The 26,754-nt window shown below is 30.3% G+C and overlaps 1 protein-coding gene across 6 annotated transcripts in view; it reads right to left on the reverse strand.

The window, feature by feature from the left end:
- The window catches only part of LOC129958167 (AT-rich interactive domain-containing protein 3C-like), a 245,479-nt gene that overhangs the window by 15,475 nt on the left and 203,250 nt on the right, over window positions 1-26,754 (reverse strand). For 4 of the 6 annotated variants that reach the window (XM_056070443.1, XM_056070433.1, XM_056070414.1 and 1 more), the window contains 2 exons: window positions 18,623-18,996; window positions 4,673-4,744 (listed from right to left, as the gene is read on the reverse strand). In XM_056070443.1, coding sequence (XP_055926418.1) covers window positions 4,673-4,744; window positions 18,623-18,996 — 446 coding nt within the window. The remainder of the gene's footprint in view (window positions 1-4,672; window positions 4,745-18,622; window positions 18,997-26,754) is intronic. The other 2 variants (XM_056070460.1, XM_056070452.1) reach the window with 2 other exon arrangements.

The following is a 26,754-nucleotide window of genomic DNA, read 5'->3' on the forward strand; positions in this document are numbered from 1 at the left end:
AAAAAAAAGGGGGGGGGGGACTCTAGGTTAAAAATAGATTAAATACATGGGGAAAAAATGTGTGAATTTTTCACATATAACAATATTATGAATCTCGTATTTTTTCCAGAAACATTTTATATATATATATATAAATACTTCAACAATTTTAAAAGATAGTGACAGAACATTTTTAGCATGTTGCATCCTTGGAATTCCCCTGAATTTCAAAAATATTCAAAAATTGCTCGGCGGCGTTAAACTGAGATTATTAAAAAAAAAACTCAAATTGCGCCATGGCGTACCAATCAACAATTTTTTTAATTAATGGAGGAATAATTCCAAAAATTGTTGAAATGTTAACAGATTCATTTAGTTTGAATACTCTGGTTTTTTTAAAACAAACTGATGCTGTAGTAAATTTATTACTTTCTTCTTACAATTTACATTTTAATACCCATGATTCTGTGCTGATAGTAATTTAACAAAAGAATAGCATTGAAATCTAACATATTATAAGAACAAATTTAACAGTATGATTTGTAATTAATCGCATAATCAAAAATATAGGGTATTCATTAATTATTGTCGGGATTTCCGTACCTCATAACTTTCGAATAAAAAATATTACGCAAAAACCGATTACGTATTCGTAAATTACAACTCAAAGAATTTTATTAATGATATTAAAGTGTAAAGCTATTTGCACTTTGTAGGTATTCAGCTGAAGGCGATTCTTTGAGTTGTACTTTACGAATACATAATTCTTTGAGTTGTAATTTACGTATTCATAATTCTTTGAGTTGTAATTTACGTATTCATAATTCTTTGAGTTGTAATTTACGTATTCATAATTCTTTGAGTTGTAATTTACGTATTCATAATTCTTTGAGTTGTAATTTACGTATTCATAATTCTTTGAGTTGTAATTTACGTATTCATAATTCTTTGAGTTGTAATTTACGAATACATAATCGCCTTCAACTGAATGCCTACAAAGTGCAAATTGTGCAAGCTTTACGCTTTAATATCATTAATAAAATTCTTTGAGTTGTAATTTACGAATACGTAATCGGTTTTTGCGTAATATTTTTTATTCGAAAGTTATGTGGTACGGAAACCCCGACAATAATTAATGAACACCCCGTATATTTCATGAAATATATTTATCCGTTTCCATAACATATATATAATTCAAAATATTAAAAACAGTCAATCCTCTGTTTAGTTTTATATATATTCTCTAGGAGAATGATAAAAACATTAAGATGATTTTCACTCTAAAAAACTGACTAAAAAAACCTAAAAGATGAGAAGATAGTTGATCATAAAAGTGTTTATTTGATTTCTCTAGTAACTATTCCTCTAAAAAAATGCAATTCTAGATGACAAAAACCAAAACAAATTTTCCTGAAATCGAAGGATTTAACAACAATTGAACTCTTCCAACACCATTAAGAGGATATGCATTTTTTTTTTTTTTTCTTAAATTCTTCCTCTAAGAGTATAGCAATAATGAACTCTCAACAGTTGGGAGGTACTGGCAACTTCTTTTAAATAAGCGAAACCAACTACAAATCTCATCAATTCTTCCTAAGATCATCTAAACGCGAAATAAATTCTCACAGAAACAGGCACTGGCGTGTTAAGAAAAAACCCGGATTCGTAGAGCAAGAAATAATGGCGCTGTATTGCCAAAATTGGCAAAGTGCGCATAATTCAACTCACCGCCGGACCACCGGTAAAAGGAGTGACAGTCACGAAATCGAAGACATAGGTGCCCTAAGGACCTGCTTTTTTTGTAATTATTTTTTTCTCTTATTTTATTTCGTTAAAGATCTCTCCTTACAAGATCCGTGATTTCTGATGACTCCGCGAAGATGCACTCTGGCGACTTTTCTTAATGTTGCAAATAATTGTTTCTTTCTCCGTAATTTCAATCGTGCACCCCCACCCCACCTGTTCTTGCACTTCCCCGCCTTCTTCTTAGTCTTCTCTTCCTTTCCCCCCCTTCAATTTCCCCCTAGTTGTATTAAATCCCCAACGCGTGTATAGTTTGAATTTAATCACGTTTATTGGAGATTGAAAGGGTTGAAGAAGAAATCAAAAATGAGGACCGCATGTAATAGAGTTCATCAAAAAAACCGCAGTCGTGACCATAACAAGCTTTTTTTATAGCATCCGAAGGACAATCGAGAGATTAACACATTAAGGTGATCGGTATAGCTAGAATTTTCAAACTTCGAAGTGATTTCCTTTACTCCCCCCCCCATACACACACTTGTCCTTTGGCGATTCTTTTTAATCAAAGTAACATAGAAAAAAGGGCTTGAGCTTCATTTTTTTCTGTTGTTAATTCTTTCTTACGAAAACCTATAATTTGGTGTGTTTATAAATTAATTTTCCCTCTTTCTTCTCGAGGTAGAATTCAAAAACACTTGCACGACTTAACTTGTGACTTTCGACGATGTTATAATGAACTTCATTTCCCATTCCGATGCTATTAAAATAACATTGTAGCACGAAATCGACTACTGTCAGCCACAAATGCAACCACAGTTGAATACTGTAAGAGAAATTAATTTTAAAAATCTGTTTGAGATTGAGATTCCTCCTGAGATTGAATAAATGTGGAAAACTTCTCTTTTAAAGCAATCAATTAGAAACTAATTACAAAATGTGCATTTTCGAGTATAGTTGTTTGCAATTTTTTGTTCCCCAAAAGTTAAGTGTACTATTAATTTACAATAATTTTAGTCATTCGGACTAGAGTTGAGTCAATTTCGAATAGCAACTTATATAGAGAACATACATACAAATTGCTGTAGAGAACCGAAATTCCAAAAATGATATTTAGCTTTCTGTTTCATAACGGAACTTTATTGGCGATTTAATTTAAGGACTTGTAGATCGTAGGAATGATGAAAAAATTAAGTAATATTCATTACTGCTTAATGAAATAGCAACGACATTAAATGTGCTCTATACCCCGTAAATAGTCTTAGTTTAACCGATTTGTCAGCTCTCTTATTGACTAATTTATTATATCAGGGGTTCTTTAACTACTCACTGCTTAGTATACAGGTTATAGCTAATCTTAATCAATTACTATTAATAATAACCCGACAATATAAAAAAATCGATTCATTATCTTTATCGATTAATTGCATTTACGGCAATATATCTGCATACACATGGGAAATTTTATTACAGCAGTCGGATTTCCTAATTAATATTTTTTTTAACAGATGTGAATAGGAAAATAATGCATTTCGAGAATCTTGTAATTGAATTTCCTCGAATTCATCTAAAAATAAAATCATAAGCAGGCGTTTTCTTAATCCTTAATTGCTGCTTTGAGCCCATTTCATTTACGAATTGTTATTTCAATACTTATTTGATTGATAAGCATATTATTAAATGATATTTCCCTATAAGTTTGCAATTAAAGATCATCAGGTGATAAAATACTTCTAGATTTTGGACAAAAAAAAAAAACCTATTTTTCATTTAAATGAACAAATTATAACTCAAGTAAGACGAATGAAAGTTAAAATGGATGATTAACTTGAACGAAGTTTCGTGTTATAAGAATACAGCAATAAATTAAACAAAATGGCTTTTCTGTAATAAATTATTTTTAAAAAATATTTTAAAACTTTTTTATAATGGATAGAATGAAACTCAATGGTTCATTTAAGCTCCTTTTCGTACTATACAAATAACTAGTTCAATTAATTCATTACATTAACCAAATTAAAATAAATATCGCTTAAATGCAAAAAAAAAAAAAAAAAAAAAAAAAATATGAATAAAATGGAATATAAAGGAAGGAAATGAGGAATCCGGCTAGAAGACTTCATCAAGAATCACTTTCAAGCAGGGATCTAAACCAGGTTTTTTTTTTTTTTTTTGTGATATGTCTGACTTTTGTCCAAGTATTGACCCTTCGTAAAACGAAAATCTCAAGAAATTGAGGTTTTATGAACACAAAAATTTATCAAATATAAACTTAATATTTATGTCCAATTTGGTTAAGTTTATCAGTATTTTAGATGTAGCAACATTAGCACGCTTTTAATATAATATATCTTCCTTTCAATAATTTTGACTCAGGAAATATTTTTTTTAAAATTTAGTTTCATAAAAATTGCTTTACTTTTTGGTTGGTAGTTTAATTGCATTAATTTTCCGTTTTAAAAATCTAGATCTGGTAATTTTGAGCCATAATCAATTAGCGAAATTGGCATCCCTGAAGCCGCCAAACTTCATGTATATGAAACGCCGCTTCATACTCTTATGCTTGTAAACGTCAAAGTTATTCAACATTTGGGAAAATATGGGAGGAAAGACTATACAAGAGATTTCTTTGGAATTGAATCTCAAAACCATATTCCTCTGATCTGGAAGCTACGATTTTGACATGAGAAATTTGAAGCATTTTTAAAATTTTGTGTCGTGGTCTATGTTTATTTCTGACCTGTCACTTTTCAAGTTACCACTTCACACCGAAGATAGGCATTTCTACTTTCATTAAGATAATTTGCTACTAAATATCAAGATCTCCATGAAGCCAAGAACCAATCAACTTGTCCTTGACACTCGGAATATAAAAAAATAATAAACAGGAAAAAATTTTTCCATTTTAATTGGAAACTTTTGATTAAATACAATTAGATAGCTAACAACATACCTGAAGGAGAGTAACCATTCCTTTTAGCCATATGCATATCCCACTCAGGAGAGAGTAAGTCTAATCTAGATTCTGGAGGAAACACAATAATCAGAATTTTCCTCCAAAAACTGTATACAGTTATCGTCATTTGACAAATAAATAAAAAAGAAATGAACATTTTGGAAATGTGAGGGCAAAATCAATCAATTCTATATATTGCACAAACATTTTCTTTTTTGTCAGGTTTTAGAAAGACTAAGAAAACTCAATTACTCAGTAGCTATACAAAGAATCAAAAGAGGCTGCGTATCTCACGAACAGTCTTCATTAGACATAGACCTACAGGTAAGTGAACCTTCTGAAAATACTGTGCGAAAAGGGAAACATCATTGGGATATGAGGATAAAAAAAAGTAAGAACAGACATCTAAAAAAACAAACACCGATGTTATCTATATCTTCATCAGGAATCGCACTCTTTCACTGTCACAAAAACTGTTGATATTTCATTTTCCCTCCCCCTTTTTCGGTTTACTTAATTTTGTTCTGGCCCATTCTCCTCTCCATCTCAAGTCTACTTATCATCCCCCTCCCCCCTCTCGAAAGTACTCACCTAACCCAAAGTGATTTATAACATCAGGCAATGACGATCAGAAAATCAAAACAAACTTCATAGCAAGTTCCCCTCTCTCTTTCTTTCTCTCTTAATTGCATATTACTCTTGCATTTAAAAATATCTCTTACGAAAATTAAAATCCGAGAAGGGGACCCCTCACTATTCACCCCTTTCCACCTCTGGACACGCCGGATAAATCAAAAGCATTTATATAAATGCTTAACCTGAGCAACCTTAGAAAGTAGAGTCATAAGTAATTTCAATGTCAAGAAATATGGCCCGTCAGTCGAGGCATCCTCCCCTTAAACGAAATAGCAACTATTCTTGTTGGCTATCAAAAAGGAAATAAAGAAACAGAAAGGAAAAAAAGAACCTGAAGAATTTGTCCGACTCGTAAAGATTTATGGATCTTTCTTCGAAATGAATATTTTGTTTCGAACAGGAGAAAGAGGTCATGCAACCATGTGCTCTGAAATTGAAAATAAACCCGACGGGAGGCAAATTCTTAAATCAAAGTTACACTGCAATGTTTCACGGTGAGACAGCTCTATCACAAGTAGTGTCAAGATGGCTAGTTAGGTTGGCAAACAAAACACAAGAACAATATGTATAGATGTTAGCTGTGACAGTACCACGTGCTCGGGATGTAAGTATATCTCTTCATATAAAAGCATACTTTGTAGAAGTAAGATTACACATTTTCGTGCGCAGAATCAACTTCATTAAATCCTATATAATAATAATTCACAATAAAATGGCAACGAAATGTCAGAGCTGGGAGAAAGTGATATTTAAAAGATTGTGTCTTTGGCAAGTGAATATATTATATAATATTATTTTTTTCATTGTTAGAATTTCATTACACAATGTGAGCGAATACTCTATTAGATAATTAAGTGTTGATATAGTATAATAGGTGTGAATTGGAAAATAATTTGATATTTTCTTTGATCATTTATTATTAAAAAAAAAAAAAAAACTAAGGAAATCGAAATAGACACAACGCAAAGAAAGTAATTTTGTTTTTCTCTTTATAAAAGTGGTTGAATTATTTTGATGAAGTAATTAATTCTTAAAAAAGGTAGTAAAGTAGATAATAAAGCAATTTTTGTTCTCATAAATAAAAAATTTCAATAAATTATTTTATAACACTTTATTCAAAAGGAATAAAAATTTTTGAGTTAATTCTTTTTAAAAATGTTTTTTTTAATTATAAATTCATTTTTTGAAAAAAAAAAAAATTAACCAAGTAATTTATTTTTATTTGCAATGCTGAAGAACACTTACTGAACTAATTTACTTTTATGTAAGATCATAAGAATAAAGAAAAATAAGATTGCACAGCAAGAGTCAAAGAGAATCTTCCCCCATACCAAAACTTCTTTATGTGCCGAACAACCAAAGATTATCTGCCAACTACATAAGAGAAAAACCTTTTTGACCCAGCGGAGTACATTCATTACAAAAGGAAAAAAAATACTGTGATGAATGTTTGATTCTGCGGTCAGCAGAAGATGGGCAATTCAAATGACCACTGCACTAGAAGGAAGCATCCAAAACTATAGCTGACCATACACACAAAAAAGTGGGGACTACCACATGCATCGCATGTTCCCTCTTTTCGGTGATCCTTTCAATGGATAAGGCTGTTGTTGCGGTACTACTTCCGACTGGTCTATGAGTCTAATTACAGCGAGTAGAAGTACCCGGAATAGCCACTGTAACCGTTGCCGCCCTATATACTTTTGTACAAATGTTCTTATTACCGCAATAAGAAACGACTGGCCAGCCTTTGAGCTAAGAGAATTTGATAGACCACAAAAAAAAAAGACTCGAATGGTATCTCTATCACATTAACATCACCTCACGAAAAGAGCCGTTATAGATTTCTAAGAGATCTGACCAGAAAGCAATCGTCTGGGGGGGGAGAGAAAAACAGAGAAAGAAGCACCGCATAAAATCGGCATAAATAATTCCTTTACCTTTCCCTGAAAAGAGGGACTGAGTTTCTTTTTTCCCATCAAAGAACCTATGGAGAAAGCTGTGATTGTTATAGCTACAGAACGATTACGCTTTGTTCTTCAGAATGGGATAATAATAATAAAGAAATGCGCTTTAAATTAGCTGACACAGAAAGAGATTTTTACGTTTATGTCTTCGATTTATGTGTCAGTGATGATAAGGTTATAAATAAGAAGCTTATTTATGTACTTATATTTATAGATATATATATTCTTTTCTTTCCTTTCTTCCTTTTTTTATTTTCTTACTTTGTTGAAGAGCGCACGAAATTTCATTTCTTATGAGCCTCGGTAATAGGCAAATAAAAGTATTATAACTGTCTGCATCACAGTTTATGGGCTAAATGCACGACTTTCAGGTGGTTTCTGTGTGTTTTGTTATTTCTTCTAAATGCTTCTCCGGCCTACTAACGTTGTTATGGAGATTATGAATTTTCAAGGATAGCGAGGTTTTTTTTTAACAATGAGTATTCTTTAGCGTTAATTTAGCAATAATTTTTCTGTCCTCCAAATTTTAAACAGAAGATGGAAAGTCAAATAGTTTTGGTAGCAATGAACAAAACTGAATCTACATAATTTGATCTCAAATATGGATGGATGAAATATTAGTTATTCAATGAGAAAAATGTGCATTTGTTTATTTTTATGCCTCTTGGATTTACTTAGCAATTTTCAGGTGAATATGGCAACAATGTGAAGATAATGAATTTACTCGACCATTTCCAGAGTATACTAAAATAAGCTCTATGATGCCAAGATGGTTTCATTCCGAAGTTTACTTGGCGATTTTCAGATCCTCCAAGATTACCAATGCCAAAATGCCAATCACTAAATTGAAAGTGTTTTGTATTTTTTGATAGTTTATATCGTGGGCCGTAAAAATAAACATGTACCAAAATACAAGTACGAACAGAAGAACTAAAATGTGAAGAAAACATATTTAATAAATTCAGTTGATTAATTTAATAACTGTAAGCAAAAATGAAAACATTTTTTTTTGTGTGTGTGTATGTGACCGAAAATTTGCTTCTTAATATACGCTACATATAATAAACGAAAGAATTATACACAGATCTTAAATCTTATTTAAAGATTTTATGTTCTGATTTCAAAAAAAAAAAAAAAAAAAAAAAAAAATGTTATTTAGTTTATGATCAAGTTTCTTAAACTTTTCATAAAATGCAGTTTTGTTCAGGTGAAACATTTTCGAGGTCGAACCTTCATCAGAACATTTTTTCATGGACCCAAAGTTTAAAAAATTTACTAGAATTTTATGTATTAAATCAGATATAAACAAAAAAAATACATTTAAAAATAATTATTAAGCGAAATTAGATTAAACCTCTTCAATGAAAATCATTTTTGAGCCATTTATTTTTGTTCAAAATGTTCAAAATTCTAAATTTTAAAAAAAAAAGCGAGAATTTTTCCGACATTTATTGTTTTTATTCACACTACAGCCATCTATGTTTTAAGATGGCAATTGGCTGATGACTATGTAACTTAAAGAAGAATATTAAATTTCATTTAAAAAAATCATTTATTTTAAAAGAAAAGGATTTCAAGAGAGCGATTCCAAATAAGTTAAAAAACGAAACAATACTTAAAATTTTTCTGAAGCGCGTCAGAAAGCCTAAAACAAGGGAGACAAGTTTATAAAATTAGTAATTGTTTTACTAATTTATAAAACAATTACTAGTTTAGTTAATTGTTTTATAAAATATTGGTTTAATAAAAAAAATAGTCATAATTCAACTTTGAAGATTATGTTTTGGACTTTAAAATCTTCGACCGATTTTTTTTATGGTAATATAAAAGTGAATGAGTTTCAGAGAACAAAATAAGTATAATGTCACCCATCCCAAAATTATCGAGATATTTTCTAATTTATCCCATTTATCGAAAAATCTTTTATTTACACTTCACCGTACGAAAATTCGATAAAATTAAATGGTAAAGCGATAGAACGTTTAATTGTCTCCCATTTAGATCACCATGATGTGAAATCAAAGATCATTAAGAGAATTTTTGAAGCGAAACGAATTATGAGATGAAAAAATTCCTAAATGCCTGATATTTATACATGGATTTGAAAATTCTTTCCGCCGAAGGAATAAACAGAAGAGAAACAATTCCAGGAATGACAAGGGGAAAAAAAAAAAGAGTAATTTATCGATTAACTTTTCCCATTTGCTTAGAAATTCTTCCTAATAACCCGTTTCACAACAGAACAATAAACAAATAGAATCTAGTCTTTTCTTCTGCAAATCCGAATAACTGTGCAAGGGCCAACAGTTTGTTTTTCCTGTTCAGTCGTTAAGAACTATTTGAAAAAGCACTTCTCATAAATAAATCCTTATAACTCGATTATTATTTATATGCAGCGACTAAACAATACTTTCATTGTTACGGTTCGGAGGCGTGCAACAATACAAAACTAGCCAACTGGAAAGCCCAAAAGCTAACGAACATTCTGCCCATATCGTGACAAGGTGTATTATAATTTTTCGAAACTTCGGTTTCGCATTAAGGCATTAATGAAGAAGGAAAAAGAAAGAAAATGTATTTTTATATGCAACATCAAGCTATTAGTTCGATTAAAGTTTTGAGTGAAGTGCACGGGATGAAATAAATAATACAGAAAGCATATCGATGCCTTTTTGTTATTAACGTCCGATAACAGAAATCGTTTAGTCTTGGATGAAATGGACCTCCCCTCTCAACATATAAATTTGAAAGAAAACTCTTTTAGCTGGAATGTTTTTAATAATTTTGCTTTTTTTTGTGTGTGTGCATTGATACATTCGTGAGGCTTTTCATTTTCTAGCACGACAGACTGCATTAAATTCCCTATATCAACAGCAAAGAGAAAAATCCCTACCAATTGAGGGTTTCTAAACGCTTTTTAATAAGCTGCCTTCAAAACAATTGCATCTATCGCAAAACGCAATTTACTTTTGAATGATATCGATTGGAAATGGAATTTGCACAAAAACATATTTAGAGTAGAAACCGGCTTTGCTATTTTTAATATTAGATTTTGTCAGTAATTAGTTAAAGCGCACTTTCATATCTTTGTTAAATTGATGTCGGTGTTATAAATAAAAACGAATAATGCATAAGAAATATCCTTTTTTTTTATACAGTACGAAAGATTTCACCCCCCCCCCTCCCCTCCCAAATTGATTAATTTAGCAGGAAAGTCAACAATTCTTACTATTCTATTTTTTTCCTTAAATGATTCTTAAAAGGAAGGGAAAAGTCTCAAGAATTATACTCATTTATTCTAACATAAATTGAAAACAAGTTTATACAAACCATCTCCAGTAAAGATAGTTAATATTCAAAACGGATAATTTAATAATCATATAAATTTTGCACATACTATTCATAATAGAAAATTAAGACTTTGTTCCAAAATAGAAAATTTAGTTTTTTTCAATAATAAAAATACACCAAAAATTCAAACATCGATATTTTTAAATTAAAAATTATGTTCAATTTTTTAAATATGTTAACAATCTATAGCTGCATATATGTCACAAATAAACGCTATTGTATTCATTTATAAATAAGAAAATTCTGAATATTGTACGAAATATTGAATTCAGTATTTTAATATCGATAATTACTCAAAATTCGAAAAAAGTTTTATTATTAAAGTATTCAGAAAAACGCATAAATAAAATTAATTTAAGGAAACAATTAATGAAAATAAAAAAGTATAAATAGACGTAAACTTCAATCCAATAGATTTTAGAGTATTCCTTATTATTCCTTAACTAAACTTTAATCTTGATATTCTACGAAGAAGTACCAATTTAAAAAAACCTAAAAATGTTTTCAATCATTTATTAGAAGGTAATTTTCACTAAATATCGAAAAAACATAAAGATGGTGCAACATAATATTTTCCAAAAGTCGACCTCCATATAATTAGAAGGACTGCAACCTTAACCTTCAAGATGCTTTGAGTTCCCCAAATAGCCAAAAATAAACCCATCGAATGCCGCCGAAATCTCATTAACAAAACTCTTCTCCCCTTCGCTTCATTGTTTATTTTTAGGGAGTTTTTCAAAGGGGAATACCTTATTCGTCTACCGAAATCTCTGTCCCCCGAACGAACCCCTCAAAAAGATGGGTTTACAACTAAGAATAGTCTTACGGGCAGGTAAAAGATGCATACTGAGAAACTGTGAGAAGGGGAAAACAACAGGATTGAATTCAGAGGAAAACTGGCACAAGTCGGATGGCGAGGATCGGTTTTAGTCACTGCAATATGAACTCCAACGTTGAAAATTTATGCTGCTCAGAAATCAGTATTTGGCATTATGGGCTACTACAAATATTCTTTATTTATTTATTTTGTTTCCCATCGAAATTTATGATGGAAAGAAAATGCATTTATAATCAGCGGGGTGTTAAATCTGTAGAGCTTGAAGAATAAACGTACGAATGAGTCATTACAGTTACAGCAAGAAAATTTATTTGAAAAGTTTACTTTTTCAAATAAGAAAAGAGCAATATTTTATTTAAAAAAAAAAACAAATAAAAAAATTGATGGAATAAAAAATAAAACACGAAAACTTCTTTCTTTACACAAGTAACAAATTCGGTTAGCAACAATAATAACAGATTACTATTAATAATAATCTGTTATTATCAATAATAATAATCGGTCGTATGGATCTTAATAGAATGTAAATACACTATGATACTTTAAATCGTAAGTATTTTTTTATCTTTTTCTAAACAATGAATTCACATATTCGATACCAGGTTATCTTAAAGAAAAAAATTTGTATAAATAACAATAACTGTCTTTTCTTTAAGATGTTATCGAAAAGATAAAATTATGACGAATCATAGAAAAGGTAATTTCAATCAACTTTATAGTAACTATTTCGATAATAACTTAAAAAAAAAAAAACCATGATGACTTTGCTTGTGAGGTAGGTAGAGATTGGACATCAAGGTATGTTTTTGCAACAATGTATTACAAATTGCAGCAAAAGCAATTTTCCTGATTTGAATTTCATAACATATTTAAATCTTACCCTCTTGTGCTCAATCGATAATTACATACCACAAAATGCAGCTCCTTTAACTTTTACTACAACAGATTATGTCACCAAAGTTCATTCCGATCTCTTTCATGTTTTTTTTTTTTTTTTTTTTTTTTTTTTTTTTTGTAAACATTTCTCTGGTGTCACTTACATCGTGAATATATTGAAACTTTATAATGACAAATAAAGATCCCAACACAACCAATTATTTATTTCATATATCGAACTTAATAATAGAAACAATTGAAAAAACGAATGTGTGATTGATTTCTACTTTAAAAAAATAAATATGGACTAAAAAATGAAATCTTTTCAAAAACTCAATATATTTTTTTCCCTTCATTTGGTTAGGAATGTAGCTATTTCATATTTTAGTTTTACTTCTAAAATTTCAGAAAATTTGCAAACATTTCAACGATTAAAAAATATTAGTCACCTTAATATCAATTTTTATTTAGCGGAAAAAATAGTCAACAAAATAATAAATAAAGTTTCTTAATTTCAAAATACACTGTATAACTTTTGCAACTAATAAAAGATTTAAAAAAAAAAACGTTTATATTATCATATACTTTAGGAGGTATTTAAAAACAAGATCAAAACATTCCAAGAAACAGAACAGCCGACTTAATTCACTTTTCCTCTCAGGGCTATCACCGGTATAAATGCATATTCGAGGCCCTCAAAAGATTTCAAGGGCACGCGAAAGTCACAAGGGTAATTTTTTTTTCTTTCTCATCCCCTTCTTCAGAAGAATGAATCCCCCGAAATAGACCAAGGGATCCCCGATGGAGATGAGGGGTTTAATTTCACCGTCGAAGCGAAAAGCGTGCTGTGAAGGAACCAGTTTTTGTAGATTTATTTCACAAGACAGTACATATGATTTAGGAAACACTTTTTCCCTTTGAATTCCAACGCATATTTTCAATACATCATTTGTTAAGGAGATAATCCAACTTCATGGGGGATTTAGGTGTAGATTGAGAAGTGTTTATTGTTTCGAGTTTTGTTATAATCGAATTATCTTCATGATAAGTGTTTTGTTAAATATATTGAACATCATTTCTTAATGTAAAATTTAGTTTGCGCAAATATTTAGTACATTTTGTTATAAAATCCTAAGATACTTTGGAAGTTTTGTATTGTTTTTTAAAAATTAATAAAACTATTTAAAATTTTATGAAATTCAGTTAATGGTTCTCTTCACGGTTTCCGTTACGTAAAACTTAAACCTGATGACTTTAGTTTTATATAGAGAAATTCTTTCAAATTATGAAAAATTAGTGATTTGAAATATTTTTTTTCTTTAATATTTGATTTTATTGTCAAAAAAAAAATCATCAAGTACAAAAAGTACATCTGATATTAAAGTTAAACAAAGAGTTATTGAATCAAAATCTTGATTTTTAATCTAGCAGGTACTTTAAATAAAATAAGAAAAATAATTCTAGACAATATATAATTTTTATTTGTTTGTTTGTTATAATCTGTATAAAACAAAATGTCTGAAGATTATTTAAGATCTATCTGAAGATTATTTATTTGTTTGAAGATTATTATTATCTCTAAGAATGATGTATTCAACTTTTTAATGCCAAGACAAAATTTTGCACCTTCAAAGATTTGAGTTTTTCTCCTCTTATCCCCTTAAATATGGGATTTATAATAATACCCAAATGCTCTTTATTTTTATTATTTGTTCACCTGTTTTTTAAAATGATGATTTGAAGAATTTATACAATCTGAAACCAATTACCAGTTAGTGGACGACGGGTTCACTATTTCAAACTATACCTAAGAGTAGCTTCGTATATCAAACTAGTTAAATTAACTCCAGACTAATACAATAATTAATTGTACAGTAGCTCACTGATAATATGAAAATTACTTTTTATACTGCTAAAGGTTTGCATACTTTTATCCAATATATACTTTTATAATTTCATACTTTTTACTTTTCAGACACTTCAATATTTCAAACTTTTTACTTTTCAGACTTTACTATTTCAAACTTGCTAGCATCTTGCAATTTTTTATACAAGCATTTTTTTCATTAACATTATAGTAATCATTCTATATCATTTCTCATAAGTGGTGCCACCTGGTGCTTGATTTCGAAAAAAGATGATTCTATGAATTCATAATATTTACAGTAATGAAATTTAAATGAAAAATTAGAAGAGAAAAATGTATTACATGCACACTAATAAATGTATGTTTTTAAAAATTGCTTTCGTCGAATTTATTTAGGAAATATACTACGGTTATGTGAGCAATTGAAATCAGTTTCATTTAACCAGTTAACTGTTTCAACCTCATCGGAAAATGTCTATCTAAATAGGCATAATCCCCCCCCCCACATATATATATAACTATAAATATAATAATTGTCTTTGAATAAACTCGTCATAATGCAAAATGTTGTACTTTTTCCCCATGATGAGTATACTCATCAAAAATAGTTAACTTGTTAATTAAGTTCATTAAGTCTAATTTTTTATATTAATGGAAAGTATGCTCGAATTCAATAATTAATAACTTTTCTTCACTCCCCCCCAATGAAAAACGATGTTTATTGTTTTATTGTTATTTTTTCATAAATTCTAATGGGGTCCATGTCCCTGTTTTAAATAGTAACAATAAATCTAAGGCATTAATATTAAAATTCTTTCAACCTTTCAAATAATCCGATTTCCACTCTTTCCTAAATCCAGTATTATCAGAGTGGAAAAGTTCCGAAAGAATCCGAAGCCGAACGCTTTCTGGCATCGCAGCTAAACGGGAAGCCTCGGAATATAACGAGGGGGCGGTTACGGGAAAGGAACACAATAGGTTGCTCGGGAAATCACGAAGCCAGTGGCGTGTCGACTGGGACTTAATCTTCATTAAATCCAGTAAGTGAAGACAGGGAAGTAATTTATTCGAGATACGCTACCCATGCAGCAGTCACTTTTGATAAGAAGATGCAAGGTGATGGGCAATATTTCCTGCAATCCATTACATTTATTGGACACATTAAGGGAATAAATAAAGGGGACAGCACCGATAGGCATCGTTTTTGAAAGATGCGTGCCAAAAATCATGAGGACAACACAATGGAGTACTTTCAATGTCCGCCGGACGACTGGCAGGATTTGGTTTATAGCTCGGTAATTACAATTTAATTCCAACTTTAAAACAAGTCATGCTGCCAGCCATGAATAAAAAAGATAGGAAATTATATGCGTCTATGACAATCCTTTGGACGAATTTTGATTATTTTTAAAGATTATTCTGAAGAAAATTATGCAAAATTTTCAGATTTTTTTTTTTTTTTTGTATTACTTATTTTAAATACATCTTCATTATCATCATATCATAGGACAATTTCGACAAATTTTAATGTTTTTAACATGATAAAGTTTAGAGTTAGCATAATACTTGTAAACAGCGAAATGAGAGGGGAAAAAAATCCTTCAAAATCATCTACAGAACATGCTGTTACATCTTCCAGTTTAGCTGAATTTACATTTTTTTTTTTTTACATAAGTGCTCATTATAAAAATTTTTGGAAAAAATTAATTAGGATTTTTAATTAAAATCGATCAAAATATTAATTTTTTTTTCCTTCAATAACATAACTAAGTAAATTTTTTTTAAAAAAAATTCTACGCTTCTTTGAAAAATTTAAAAAAAAAAACTTGATGACACAAACTGTATTCTTTGTCTAGCATTTTTATGGTATAAATTATACTTTTTCTTTAAAATTTTAGCATTAAAAAAAACAATTTTTAAGTACGTATATTTTATTTACATCATTAGCTTTCATTGGATCCATTACTGGATTTATGTTCATGTGTATTGTCATGATATTAAATATATTTTTTATGAGGAAGTTATCATTGCTATATTATCAAAAATTTAAAAGAAAGGCAAATAAAGTCCAAACTTTATCATGCTATGATCCGAACAAGAGGTTTGAACCTTCTTTTGGTTATTCTGACCAAAATTATAAATTTTGACTCAAATATTAATTTTTTGAAAAAAATATTTTTCTAATTTTTTTTTTCTAATTTTAATCCTTATCTATCATGATTAAAATGATAAGGGAATAAGACTGAGTCGGAATGACAGCTAAAGTAAAGTTGAGCGAGTGAAACATTCGATATAAAAATCTAAGATACCCCCGAAATGTTTCACAAACGGCGTGCTTTATTGATAACTGTATAAAATACTACGAATGAGGCGTTAGTGCGTTTTGAATAGAATTATATGAAATGATTCATTTCTGTATGGGTTTTAAACATTTTTTTCTCTGTTTTCACAAAGTTATGTCCCAATAACAATGGATTCTAGGTGTCAATTATTTGTAATTAAATTCGAAAATTATGAATTACGCACTCGAATCTGTGAAACTTCCTATCATGTATTTATAATATAGAAAATAAATTTGGTTTTCATCCTACATTTTCATTCTAAAAAGATACTTTTCAAAACATTTAATTTTCAAGAGCTTATTTGTAATTCATAGCTTACAATTGTTTTTAACAGATATGAACTTCATTTTAAAAAAGGTCCAGGATATAGAGAGATAATAAAGTGACTCAATTCATTTGAAATCCACACCTGATAAAAACTTAGTCATTTACAGCGAAATAATAAACCCACCATATTTCGAAACAAAAATTCATGCACAGAGATCACATGGTTTTATGACAAATTTACTCTAACTAAAGAAGAAATAATAAAATTCCTTTTCTCATAAATATTTCGAAACAGATTCTGTTCCCTTATATTAAATATTTAGGTATTATTCATTGTTTTATCTGATAAGGAAAAGGATTTTCTCTTCATTATCATAAATAGCAATTTCTTGCAAGAAATTTGAATTACCGAAAAAAGAAATGCAATTTTTTTACACGGAAAGCGAATAAAATTAATTTACAAAAAAAAAATCACATTCAAGAAATATTATTTCTGAACATAAACTGAATCCGTTTAATATACAAAAAAAAAAAAAAAATAAATAAATAAATAAATATAAATAAATGCTTATTATATTGGATAAAATAAGCATTTACTTTTTTTTTAAGTTGTTTTTTTATTCAAATATATATAAGAAATAAAGCCGTAAGAAGTCTACGAACAATACGTATTAAATGTGCAGCTTGGGATACATATATAAAAAAAGATAAATCTTTTCATATGAAATGAAAGCAAAAACAACGTTTGTATTATAAATTGTAAAATGAAAACTTTATTCAGAAATATTTTTGTTTGGGCAAGCCGAAAAATCGTCAATTTTAAAAGTTTGTTTCAATGTAAAATGTATTTAGTATAAGAATGTCAATATTTTTTGCAAACCACTTAAATTATTCATAACATTTTATTGCCAGATTTTATAAAAACAGCTTTGATATTTTTTAAAAATTAAGATAGAGCGTGGAAGATATAATCATTAATGAGACACAAATTAGTTTAGGATGCCATGACTGCCATCCTAAACAGCTATGCAAGCTCCAAGTCTTGCATAGCTGTCATTCTAATGAATAAGCTTTAACGTAGCTATTTGCCACTCAACATTGGAAACTGCTCTTACAATTAAATAAGGCATCAAATCATTTTTTTTTCTTTAAAAAAAATGTGTGCTTTATTTTAATTCATAACAACATTAGCAAGATTTAGTTTTTTTTTTTTTTTTAAGACGAAATATAATTTTTAAAAAGCAAAATTTTTTATAGAATTATATAGTTTTAAACATCTAAATGATTTTTGTAAAAGAAATTTCAACCTCGCTTCGGAAGATTGCTCGTTTTCATGAAAATTAAATCACCCCTGAAGTTATCTTTTGTTAGCTATTAAATCATAATAGCTTTCCAGTGTCGAACTGAAATCCTGAAATTGGCAGCAATTATTCCCTACAATTTTGGTGGTTACGTTATTAGATAGACTTAAATAAATCATTTTATACTAACATTGGAATATACATAGATAACAACTCAATACATTTTGTTGCAAAGGACTTATTTGAAGGAATTTAATCTAAATAACGACGAAAATAGGCGTTAAAGAGTTCACCTAAACGAAAGACTTAAGTCCTTTTTTTCTGATAATTGCTTCCATGTTGTTAAATAATTACCTGAAGCACAGAAACTAATTGAATTTAACACCAGAACGAAAATGAAATCAAACTGAAACAAAGTGATGAGTTGGTAGTGAAATGGAAAGTTAATTGAGGTTGGAAAGAAGAAAGTTGAGACGTCTGATGCCTGTCCTCGAATGCATACCTGATGAGAGTGCGTGGTTACTGTACATGCCGTTCTCTTGCGAGGGTGCCAAGTTAAGCGGCAGATGCGTGCTGTTGTGCGATGGGTAGTAAGATGTCAGAGGAAGTGGCGAGGCCGAGGAACCCCTACCTGAAGACGGGAGTCCCGGGTTCGAGCCATGCCCGTTCATGTGCCGGGGCATCATGCTCAGGGGCGAGGGGTGGGAGGACAGCGGGGGCTGGTGGGAGTTCCTCGGGGCCGTCACCAGGTCCGAGTAAGGTCCGTAGCTGCTCCTGCGGCCCTCCCTTCTGTTGCCGTCGATGGCCGCCTGCAGCTCCTCGTTTGTGCTCAACTTCTCCTTCACGCACTCGTACGGGTACAAGTACTTCATGTACCTAGAAATGAAATAAAATATTTTATTAGATTTAAAAGCGCGATATATGTATCCTTATAAATTAGCAATATAATCAGTAAGCTGCAATAGGTAATGAAATTGCATGAATTTTCTTAAATGTGTAAAGGCTATCTTTGGTCCAATTGCATTTCATTCTAATTCTATAATTTAAGAAGTCTTATTTTTTTTTCAAAAGATTTTATTTTCTAATACTAAAATTACATCTGAACAAACTTAAAGTAAATGGATTCAGAATTATTAGACAACAGATAGACATGGTGCATAAATTTGTAAATTTCTCTAGTTCCTCACTGAGTATCTCGATTCATGTAGCTGATAATAAATTCCTATATTCTTTATATTTATATAAGGAAAGAATAATAAACTTTCTGACAATAGTAGCAGAAACCCAAAGGACTGACGTTGTGTGTAATGATCTTGAGAAGTATATTGAAAAAGTAAGTGAGGCTTTTAGCTAGAAACAAAAAAGTTATTGAATGTATTAAATATTTGTAAGAAGACTTTCATTTAAACCTGCATCGATTTTAATTAAAATTTTTACTCTGTACGCTGAAAAATAAAAATATAAAGAAAGTTATTTTTGAGTCCAGTGAATGCGAAGGGTGGTAGATTAAGGAACTTTGAAAAAATGATATCAAAAGGGCAAATTAAGAAACTCCTAAATAAAATGCTTGAAATAAACAAAATCTTTTTTTTTTTTTTACCACTTCTACTAGATAGAGTTTTTGTGAATGCAGGAATGATATTTCGTCCCAAAACTCGTGCCAATTAATCAATAAAGCAAAACAAGGGTACAATATCAACAAAAAACCATTCCAATGTGATATTTTTTTTCCTTTACTTTTACTTATTGTCTAAATGATAGTCACCTATAAACGGATCGTTTCCAAATGAAAACACAAATCTATATTTTTGGTTGTCTTTTCTAATTAATAATTCTTCATATCAGGGTTTACCAAAGGATAATAATCAGATATCTCAGCTTTTATGCTAGAAAACAATCTATAACAAAGAATTTTGGAGGATAAAAGATAAGTTTACGAAATAAAATCTTTTCGCACTCGGAAAAATATATACTGAGTTATTTAATTCCCTCTTTAAAATTCTGTAATAAAATGACAGAAAAATGATACAAATAAGAAAAAGTTCGGAGATAAAAAGAGAAAAACACTGCGGATTAATACTAGCCGTGGAAAAACGCAAGCATTTGTCAGCGTCTGACTACACGGTGGTAATTACAAAAGCACAAATAAATCCATTTCCCAACAATTACAGCTCCATAATAGTCGTCATCGAGCACGAGGGGCCGGATAATCCTCCGGCGAGAGCGGCGAAATCAACAGTTTTTATATGACATATCTCGTTAACATCATCGGGAAAAGACTGGGGAAAAAGAAACCGCGACAAATTGATTCCAGCAGAAAAGGTCTCGACGAAGAAGGAATTAAAAGGAAAGGAAAAGAAAAGCAAAAGCAAAATACAAAAGCCGAGAATCACAGGAGAGGCGGAGGGTAGGACAAAAATGAATCGAATCCTTCGTATTGCATTGACGATTCTTTTAATGAAGTTTGGTCGCAGTAAAAGATGGTCTTAAGTCCACCGTCACGGGATATAAATTCTGATTTAAGACGTTCCGCTGAGGCTCGTGGGGATTTCAAATGGTTTCATTAGCCGCTTTATTAGCGCGGTATAAATTGAGAGAGCTGTGCGTTTATAATGGTCGCGGATGTATTTTGGCACGGCTTTATAATGACTCTGATGAAGAAGTTACGAGTGTGTGATGTCCCTCGAATGAGCCTCGTAAAAATAGGCCTAATTTATACCTGACACGTTATCTATCGAGATGGGATTTTTTTTTTTTTTTTCTTAAATCTTCATCAGAGCCTCTTGTTGTCGCCTGATGAAGGTTTTAATGCCATTTGGCGCTCGTCGAGGTTTAGTGGCGAGATTTTGAAACAGAAACAAATCGATGGGCTGTCTGAGGATGAAATGAAAATTCAGCATGAACTTTTGGGGAACGTCAGATATCTCTGGTAAATGGATGTCCTTTTTTCCACTTAATTACTTGCGAGATGACACAAATTGATGGTTCGTGAGTTATAGGCACTTGAAAAGTTATCGGTGCTAGTTCAATCGAAATAAAAGCTAATCAAGCTTTCAACAAATTAAATAACAGTTTATGTCATCAAGCGCTTCTCTTAAATATTAATAAGTAATTCTTGTGTTTCGCAATTTTTTTTTTTACCCCATGCCATTTTTATGGGAATTTAAAACCAATTAAAATAAATGCATTAAGATAAGGGAACTAATTTATGAAGGCACTATAAGAATGAATAATTGATATATTTCATTAACATAAGAATATAAAGTTTCACAATAGATTTCATGGAAAACTCACCGATCCGGAAAAGAAATCAGATAAATCCCACAAAATTTTGTTAGTAAGCCTCTGCAATCCACTGACATTTCAAAATTCTTCAAAACGACGAATTCAAAAAGAAAATATCCTTTCTTTTTCTATTCGTTTTGCTTTTATTTCTATCCATTTTTATGGAGCAATTGGTATCTTTCTTTGACATGAAAATTCAAATTAATCAGTAAAAATTGCATTGTTAAAACTTGAAGCAATTGAGTCCATCCCCCTTCAGACATAATGTTTCCAGGGCCATTCTTAATAATTCATAAGATTGTTTTTTTAGTAAATGATTAACTTATTATGAAATAAAATCACCAGAATATTATTTTATATTAGTCAAATAAGTAAAGAAAATTATTCTCGTCATGGCACACGAGCGGAAAATGAAAAGATATCTGACAATCTGTTACACTGTCACAAAACAGCAAGTCTGCCAGTAGCTGAAGGTGGAAAAACAGCATTGGGGGGGGGGGCAGGGTGGAAAACGTAATCACAGGGGACAATGAATTAACAGGCCCTGCGTGTCACCAGGTCCAACGAGATGTGAACAAGGTATTCTATCCCCAGGTCCCCTGTCTCTGTCCCTGTCAAATAAATCACTTTGTATCGTTTAGTAGCAAGAATTATGAGAGTTTTGATCTTTCGTTTTGGTCGATGTGCTCTGCTCCAGACGCAGCAGTAATTGAAGAAAATTAGTTTCAATTAGGCGTTGCCGATGAATGCGAATCAGCTATTAATACGCACTCGTTTCTGCTCACGACATCCAGAGATGCCCCGCCTTCTTCCCTGACTCAGAAAACAATTGAACATTAAATTAAGGAAATGCAGAAACGCCATTCAGCCATAATAGGAAGTGATGCAGGCAGTATTATTTGATAAGAAATTATGACCTGCGAAATAGATTGAATTATTTTCCTTCAAACAATTTATCCGTCGATTTATCTACCATTCGTTTTGGGTAAGGCGCATGAAAAAGCACTTCTTGCTCTCTAGTGTTCAAATCGAAATTCAGTAGTTAAATATGATTTCAATTTTGGAAAGAAGTAGTGATACTAAAACTTAATCAAAACTATACGAAAATAGTCCTAATTTATCTTCAAATGTATTTCTTTTAAGTACGACAGATATTTCTCGAATCATGACTCATGTGAAACAATAATACACAAAAAAACTCGTTGTAAAAGAAAGAGTTTAAACGCTCTTATTTTGCTAAGACCACATTCGCTTAACTCATTAAGATTTCTTTTTCTTTTTCCTTCTTTCTTTTTCCCCTTTCTTTATCTCCCCCCCCCCCTTCTTTCTTTTCTTCTCTTCCTCTTCTTTTTTTTATTATATTTATCTTGCTATTTTCTTAAAACCTGAAACCTGAAAACATCTAAGAATTGAAAATTGCTCTTTGGTTTTCATTTAATTTGCAAATGCAATTTGGAAACACAAACTAAAACGACAATGAAAATAATCTCAATTTATAAAGTTCTTTATTCGAAATTTTATCAAAACTGCAACATTTTCTTAGTTCGGAAAACAAGACTCAAAAGTTGCATCGTTGAACATGAAAAGTTGCTTTATCTGAAAAATTAATTACACTGACATTTATGCAAATGATGTTACATTAATCAATCTTCTTAAAATCGAAACATTTTTTTCATTTTATTCTTAACGCATTACTTCAGTGACCTAATTAAATAAACCTTTAACTTGTTACTTTTTTTCTTCTTGTCTACATCCAGCAGTATCAGATCAACCCTTTTGTTAGTTTTGAAAGGGGAGAAAATTCCGACAGAAATTCCCTTTTTCAAGGGAAAAACTAACAACTGATGATAGAAAAGTAACCACAGAATTAAATGATAAAGGAAAAAAAAAATAATAATAAATGGACCAAAAGAGTAAAGGAGAGAGTCACGCGCTCTGTCGCGTGATCGCGTATGTCAGTCACGTAGGGGTGGGGGGTGCAGGCGTGCTGGGTTGGATATTCATTAAAAATACTTATGCAGGCCATTAATGGTGATTTATCCATTGAAAATGTCGCCCGTCGTTAATGCAAGTAGCAAAAGCGCAACCTGAGAGACCAGGTTTCTTTCTCTCCGGAATCGATTCGAACCGATACATAATTTAGAGAGAATTATTTAATGCCTCGGAATACGGGGCAAAGGGTTAGGGCTTCGGGTTTCCATGACATCGCGCTTACCAAACACCGAATTCTCATTAATGCCGACTTTATTACGAATCAAAGCGAAATTAGTCTCCCTTTCTATCACTCGCTGCAGCATTTTTTATTATCATTACTATTCTTGGATGGAATGATTCAAAGGGAAAGTCAGATCTTAAACCCATTATTAAAACGTGAAATTGCCTAATTTGGAAGGGACCTTGCATTTTGATTGGAGCAGCGGATGTATTATAAATCATAATACTGCTGCCAATTAGACTGAGCCTCTTCGAATTAGAAAAGTAATTTAGGACATTTTTCTCGAAATCTGAAAAGACTAAAATATCATGCTCACAGGATCGATGAATCAGTAGAATGGATTAGTTGAGATTCCTTATGCAAAAGCAAAAAGCTTTCATTAGTCGTAGGAAAATAGCATGCATTAAGCGTTGGAACAACAATGATTAGAACAAATATGTCTGGATTTAGCCGATAAGGTCAGCAAAAATGTTTCGCCTCTCGAATGTTTTTTTAGATATGTTCTTGCAAAAATGTTTTTAATTATTTACAAAAGCTTTTGATTGAATAATTAGTATAAACTAGTATTGGTTAAGGAAGAAAGAAACTGTCTAACACTTATTATGTGGTTTAGTTTTTTAAACAAGTATTAAAAAGTGTCATTTTTGTCTTCCTGTTATGCATATAACTGACTTATAGGTTGGAGAAGAATGTAATTCTTTCAATTCAGAGACGCTAGAGCTGCAATTAGATCAGTCACGGTTTGGAGGGGGGAGGGCAAACTGATTCCTTTTTTAAAATTTACTTATGTTCTTTTATAGGCTTTTTTTTTTTTTAAAAAAAAGTTTTTATTGTCCATTTAATGATTTTGATTTCGATTCTTGACTGCTTGGTCATAAACACATCTGGCTTATAGGATATTCAAATTCTAAAATTAGAAAAAATTAAATTTACCTCACTAAGAAAAATAAGGGGGTAATTATTTCATTTTTTTTGTAAGAAGTATTAATTATTATTACTCTTAACAAGTAAAAAAAATAACAAACATTGCAGATCAAGTATTGCACAAATTTATTTGGTAATCATTTTTGGACGAATATTAATTTTCTTTTGGGAAACTATAAATAGTTTATTTATATTATGTAATAGCTATTTAATGTTTTTGAAATACAAGAACTTTTATATCTGGCTTTGAAAAAAAAAAACTTAAGCTATTTATGGGTAAAGTACTTTTTAAAATTGTAATTTCTTGAGATATTTTTTAAATTCTGTTAATTTCTGAGTTAAGTAACCGCCGCTGCTTATGAGATATTTCAAGTATGCATTTAACAAACCCTCACACAACTCTAATCAAACCTTCAAAACAGTTCTCCTTCGAAAAAAAAACTTTTTTTTTTGTTACAATGTGCATAACTTCAAATATTTTGTTGCAGGTGCAACTTATGTAAAATGAAAACGAAATAATTTTTATAAATTAAAATTTCTAAAATGTGGTAAATAATAACATACATTTTTTGCAGCAAAATCAAAAACGAATTCCGCTAATTTTGATGTTATGTTACAACATTGAATAAATCTCAATTAAATTACGCGTTAATCATAAAATTGTAACATTTCGTATATCTTAACACAATACAAATAATTTTTTAATGGAATTTTTTTTAAACTTCATTTTCCTTTCACTTCTATTTTAAGGATAAACAAATAACAAAAGTTTGAATAGCCGAATTGTTTAAATGCTGTTCTCGTTCAATGCCAAAACGACATTTAATCTTCTAATTGTTGGGAATAAAATACAGGCTGAATTGTTAAAAAGCTGTTCCCATTTATTTCTTAGAAATTATCATTCCGTTAAATGACCCAAAAGTTAAAATCTTTGCAATTTATGGAAGCTAGCATTCTCACTAATATTAATAAAATGGGAAATTCAGAAAATGTTTATCATTTCAATAAATGATTTTCTGTAATTCAATAAATATGAATGATTTAATAAGCACTTTAGATATATCAATTAAAGACTACAAAAGAGTACCGAATTCATTTTAATTTCATGTTGTTAATTATATGTTTATATTTGTGATTTCAGTTAAAGAGATTTAAAATTTTTGCAATTAATTCAGTCTCAATTCATTTTCATCATTTAAAAACTTACTTGTGAACATGATGAGAAATTCGTGCAGTTATACTTTTCGAATGAAAAATAATTAAACGCAGAATCAATATTCCGAAAAAGGAAAGAAATGTTTGAGGTATAAAATTTCTTGAATATTACAAAACAGCAGAAATATCTACTTAAGGAAGTAAACAAATTCATGATTTATAAATAATTGGCATGACGCAGACATTTATTTTCAGCCAACAGTTTTATCTACAGACCTTACATTTAAAAAAAAAAATGAGTAATTCGCTGTGGTTTATGAATTACAATCAAAGTTGCAATATTATCTTAACTGTATAGTGTTGATAAAAAAAAGCTTTTAAATCAATTTATTTTTATATCTAGGAACAGGAAATGGAGGCAAATATTTTTTCGAGAAAAATGTTTGCGGAAAAATGCATGCATATTGAACTTATTAGACAGATTACTTTCAGGAAATTTATGTATTGCATTGGAATCTAGGAAAAAAAAACATATCCTTTATCTTCTGATATGACAGACGATAGAGACTGAAACCAATATTCATTCATATTTAAATATAAAAAATATATTTTAGGCAGACAAGCAGGTAAGCAGTATTCTTAAGTCAAATTTATTCTTCCCCACCCCCATTATTAGCAAAATGTTCGACTTCGAGAATGTTTAAAAACAATTGTTTAAACTATGTCCAGAAACCAGTATGGTATGTTCAGAAGAGTAATACAGAAGACAACTTATATTAGCTCAGAAAATGGATTTTACCAAACTTTAACTTCGTAAGCATTGTTTTCATGCTGCTTCAAGCATTGGTTTCATCATTTTCCTCTGGCACCATAACTTAATGTTAGGCAATTAAAGTTACAAAAATTTGACCCTGAAAAGCGTGGGAAATCTTCGAAAATTCAGGAATTAAAGCAATTTTTTAAGTTTTAATCTAACTGATTAAAATAATTAATTGTAATATTAAGAATAAATTAATTATACCCAGCTTATGCTATCAACACAATAACTAGAATAA

Source organism: Argiope bruennichi, chromosome 2, assembly GCF_947563725.1.
Source record: "Argiope bruennichi chromosome 2, qqArgBrue1.1, whole genome shotgun sequence".
Taxonomy (NCBI): Eukaryota; Metazoa; Arthropoda; class Arachnida; order Araneae; family Araneidae; genus Argiope; species Argiope bruennichi.